General features: G+C 38.8%; 1 protein-coding gene across 2 annotated transcripts in view; it reads right to left on the bottom strand.

The window, feature by feature from the left end:
* Positions 1-784: 784 nt before the first annotated feature.
* Positions 785-5,115, bottom strand: part of CNRIP1 (cannabinoid receptor interacting protein 1) — a 22,331-nt gene continuing 18,000 nt past the window's right edge. For both annotated transcript variants that reach the window (XM_017522106.2, XM_017522105.2), the window contains exon 3: positions 785-1,805. In XM_017522106.2, the coding sequence (XP_017377595.1) occupies positions 1,641-1,805 (165 nt within the window). In that variant the 3' untranslated portion in view covers positions 785-1,640. The remainder of the gene's footprint in view (positions 1,806-5,115) is intronic.

The following is a 5,115-nucleotide window of genomic DNA, read 5'->3' as shown; positions in this document are numbered from 1 at the left end:
GGCTTTTATTTATTTATTTTTTGAAAAACAAGCAAATTGAGAAATGTTACACTCCTTTAACATCATTTATGATCCCCAAAAGGCAAGGCATTGCTGTTCTCTGGTGACTGTACAGCATCATTGCAGGTAAGCTATTTGGAGGTGGAAAAGGTGTTGAGTGCCAGCCCCTCAAATTCAGTTCTAAATAAATCGACTCTTTAAAATACTCCGAGCAGCTTGTATTGTCTTATAAGAAGGGTTTACAGGTAGCAAAAACAAACAATCTCTAACCAACTTTTTCCAACACAATAGAATTTGTGTTGCTCAAGTAAATATTACAATATTATTGGAAAATAGTATGTTACTTTTCAAGAGGAAGTTTCTTTTCCTATTATGGAATTTATAGTTAAAGTATATGGTATATGGGTTTTGTGCCAGGTGCTGGAAGTAGGCAAGGAGGTCTCAACCCTGATGTACACACACTATTTTAGCATCATTGCTCTCCTGCTACTGAGCCATGTAGCTGACCAACCGAGGAGGGGTCACCACAGAAAGAGTAACGGAGTGAGATAGGGACAAGCATTTTTTGATTGCCCACCAAGCACCTGGGCCAGTGCTAGCCCTGTTAAACTTGGCTGGAGCAATCCTGCTAAAAGGTCAAACTTGATCCATGAATAGGTATGCTAATTCTACTCTGGGTACATCCCCCTCGTCCTGTAGCATACAGGCCTGAGTGAAGCTGGCCTAGAGCAGAGATCCACCTGCTGGATAGCTATTGGCCAAATTAAGAATGCAAGTCAGGGCATGATTTTTCAATGTCTTTATTAAGAAATATCAAAAGTTGATTACAGGTCCATACACAGTTTTACAAAGTTCAAGTGAAGAAGAATGTAGGGATGCCATAATGTGGATGTCTGAAGACTATGGAAGCTTGTCAAAGGGGTAACCCTACAACTCCTGTCACTTTAATGCTGGTCCACAGCAATGCTTTTCCCCCATTTCTACCAGGCCATTGCACAATACCTTAAGTAACTCTTAAGTTACTTAAAAGAGTTTTAATACATTATGAATACGTACCTATTTGTCCTTTTAGTTTGTTATCATCCTTCCATTAAAAAGCTGAGCTGTTTATAGGAAGCACAACATTTGAGTCCCATTCACTGCTGTTTGTATTATATTTTCACAAAACCTGCTTTGAAAACTGACAAACACTGCAAGTTACATATTACCATATTACACATGGGAGGACCCATACACATTGTTATTTTTAAATTTAACATTGGAAAAAAAAAAAAGAGGAATCACTTCACTTGGAAACAAAACACCAAGGTCAGTCAGTAGAATGGTCAAGAATAAGACAAGCCTGCCAGTTCCACTGAACTGCAGTCACGAGTGGTCAATAGCATGACCGAGAACTGGATGCAGGAACACCAGCACAAATTATGGACGGAAATATTCTTGGGGGTGGTACATCACCATCTTGTACGTGAAGGATATTGGATCAGAGGGGACTTATACTTTCAAAATAACCAGGGCTAGTAAGTCATCAGTACCAGATGGGGAACAGCAATGGTGTGGCATGCCTTGTTTAAGGCTTGTGCTGGTTTATCTAAAAGTGGGTTTCTTAAAAGATTGTCCAGCAGCATCAGAAAGAGCCACTTTCACAGGAAGGACTCCTTGTTCACCCACATCAGGCTGCGTGTCTCGTTGGGCTTGCATTCATACTCAATGACGGAGAAGGGGCTTCCCCACTGGCAGTGATCCCGCTTGTGGTAATTATAGAACTTGACCTGCCACACTGTCTCGAAGGTCCCAATGTCTGTGAACTGAGGGAAGAGAAACATGCTTGATAAAAATCTCATTCTGCCACGAACAACAGACGAGAGCTAACATTAGTGACGAAGCTCCTGGATAATCAAGGAGACCCAGTCAAGACTCTCTCTTGGTCTGCAAGGCTTGGAAGCCTTTCCTTTAGTGGCATATCTCCCTCCTTTATGATGGGAGATGCTTTCGTAAAAAGCTGTCTGTAAACCATTCTTCTTTGTAAAATCTGATTCCCATTGCACGCATGGCACTTGCTTTTGTATTGCTTTTAATAAAAATAACTCCAAAGTTTATCTGTTCTTCAAGTTTAATTTTTTGAAAACTTAGAATTTGGCTGGGCACAGTGGCTCATGCCTGTAATCCCAACACTTTGGGAGGCCGAGGTGGGTGGATCATGAGGTCAGGAGATCGAGACCATCTTCACTAACATGGTGAAACCCTGTCTCTACTAAAAATACAAAAAATTAGCTGGGTGTGGCGGCATATGCCTATAGTCCTAGCTATTTGGGAGGCTGAGGCAGGAGAATTGCTTGAACCCGGGAGGCGGAGGTTGCAGTCAGCCAAGATCATGCCACTGCACTCCAGCCTGGTTGACAGAGCGAGACTCCATCTCAAAACAAAAAACACAAAAAACAAAACAGAAAAAACCTTAGAATTTTAAAGCTTCCTCTAAAATGGCCCCTTCTGGCCAGGTGCAGTTCATGCCTGTAATTCCAGGCTGAGGCAGGATGACAGGGGTTCCAGAACAGCCTGAGCAACAAAGCAAGACTCTGTCTCTAAGATAAACCCCCACTCTCATCCCCCAAGTGGTCCCTGCTACAGAAAGGAAATGGCAAAGGCAAGAGAAGGAATAATGTTTACTAGCTTTTTGTTTTCTTTCTCAAAATACAGTGGTACAAAATAAAATGTTTAATACATCTACATAAGCTATAATTTCCATCATTACTTTCAATTCCAAGAAAAGTATTTCATTGAAATTGATAACCAAAAATATTTCACTGGAAGTATTTGTTTGTTAAAGGCCCTATGTTAACTATTAAACATTGAGTACTTATAAGTCAGGAGTCCATGCCTATGTCTTGGGCTTTGATTATACATTATCCAAAACCATTTCTGAGTATCTACCATGTACCTTGCATGTATAAAAACTTGTATAAGGCAGGATTGTTGCTCTTAAGAAGTTTGCATTCTACTTCCAGAAGGTAGGCCCTATAAATCACTGCACAGAACTCTCCTGAGGCAGAAAGTACTCATTTCTCTTGCGGCTGAGAAGAGGACATGGAATACCCTGGAGGCCACTGGGCAGATGCTGAAGTGGCCTGTGGGGTAGCCTGACCCTGCTACTGCCTTCTGGAGCTATTTAGAGGATCTGGCATTAAACCGCATGATGCCTGTCGTTATTTTCTCCTCTGACCCTCCCCTGTCATGGGAGGGGACAGGGACTGACTTGGCAGGATTCTTAGACTTGTTAGGAGCCAGAAGACGTGGACAGAGGAAAGCAGTGAGCATTAGGAGTCTTATGCTTCTTGCTGATACAGGAGGAGGGTGATCAGGTGCTTCCCAGAGAGCTTTCCAAGATGCTCTCAAAATTATATATTGCACCATTGCCTCATCCTGCTAATTTGATCCCAAAACAAGATCTGGAAATCTGCTTGATTTGAAATAGTGGATGATATACCTAGAGTCCATAGACCTCCTAGGTATCTCTTTTTAGAGAGATACCTAGAATTATCTCTTTTTAGAGAGTCATGGCTTAAAGACCTACACATATGTACAGCAGCTTTATTCACAATAGCCCCAGGTTGGAATTGACCCAAATGTTTGATTATTCACCTGTTGATAGGCAAGTTTTGGTATATTTATAAAATGGCCTTTTGCTGAACAATAAAGAAAGACATGCTGATTCAAGCAGCAACAGGGATGGATCTTGAAGACATGCTAAGCAAAATAATTCCGGCCCCCAAAGTACATACTGCATGATTCCATCCACATAGTGACAGAATGTAATCTACATTGACAGGAAACATCCATGGTTATCTAGGGCCTTGTGTGAGAAGGGGGATTGATGCAAATGTGCAAGAGGGAACTTTTTGGGGGTGATGGAAGCATTCTACATCTTGATTGGGGTGGTGGTTGCATGGCCGTACAAATATGTTGGTCAAAACTTATTGAACTGTATGCTTAAAATGAGTACTTTTATTACATGTAAACTGTACCTCAAAGTTATGAAAAACAAATATCCATTTTTAGTGAGCTACAAGAAAATAGGTATTCTAAACGCTACTAATGGGAATTGAATTAGACACCTTCCTCTTGGAAGGATAATTTGTATGAAGTTAAAGGTGTGAGTACACTCAGACCCAGCAATTCCATTTATAATTTATCTTAAGAACATCACCAAGTTTAGAGTAGTAAACAATGCAACACTACAGATGGAATACTATGTAGTATTTTTAAATGTAAAGTATTTAATAAAGTTTTTATTTTATATTGTTACATGAACTAAGCAGAGTACCATGAAGAACATGAAGTATTAATTCAATTAAAATTATACTTGGCTGGGTGTGGCAGCTCTCACCTGTAATTCCAACACTTTGGAAGGCCAAGATGAGAGGATTGCTTGAGGCCAGGAGTTTGAGACTAGCCTGGGCAACATAGTGAGACCATGCCTTGACAAAAAATATTTGAAAATTAGCTGGGTGTGGTGGCACACCCTGTAGTCCTAGCTATTCAGGAGATTGAGATAGGAAGATTGCTTGAGCCCAGGAGTTTGAGGCTGCAGTGAGCTATAATCATGCTACTGCATTCCGGCCTCTGCAACAGAGAAACACCCTGTCTCCAAAAATATATATATTCCACCTTATATTATAGTATATATTTATATATTATATGCATATATGTGCATATAAATGTATATAAATTTAATAAATTTATATTAAATTTAAATTTAATTCATATACATTAAATATTTAAATTTATATAAATATATAAAATATTTATAGACAAATATAAATATGTAAAATATAGAGGAAAATATTTCAAAGTGATAATAAAAAATATTTCATTGGAAGTGTTTGTTTAAGGCCCTACTTTAACTCTTAAAGATTGAGTACTTAGAAGTCAGGGGCCCATGCCTAGGTCTTGGGCTTCGATTATACATTATCCAAAACCATATTTCAGTTTTAAATATATATACATAATATATATAATGTATATATTATTAATTATATATAATTATGATATATTTAATGTTAGAAATTCTGATGGAATATGTTTTATTTTCTCCTATGTTTTAAATTTTTTTTTTTTTTT

The sequence above is a fragment of the Cebus imitator genome, unplaced genomic scaffold, assembly GCF_001604975.1.
Source record: "Cebus imitator isolate Cc_AM_T3 unplaced genomic scaffold, Cebus_imitator-1.0 Scaffold23, whole genome shotgun sequence".
Lineage (NCBI taxonomy): Eukaryota > Metazoa > Chordata > Mammalia > Primates > Cebidae > Cebus > Cebus imitator.
Note: the sequence above shows the minus strand (reverse complement) of the source record. Positions and strands in the feature narration are given on the sequence as shown.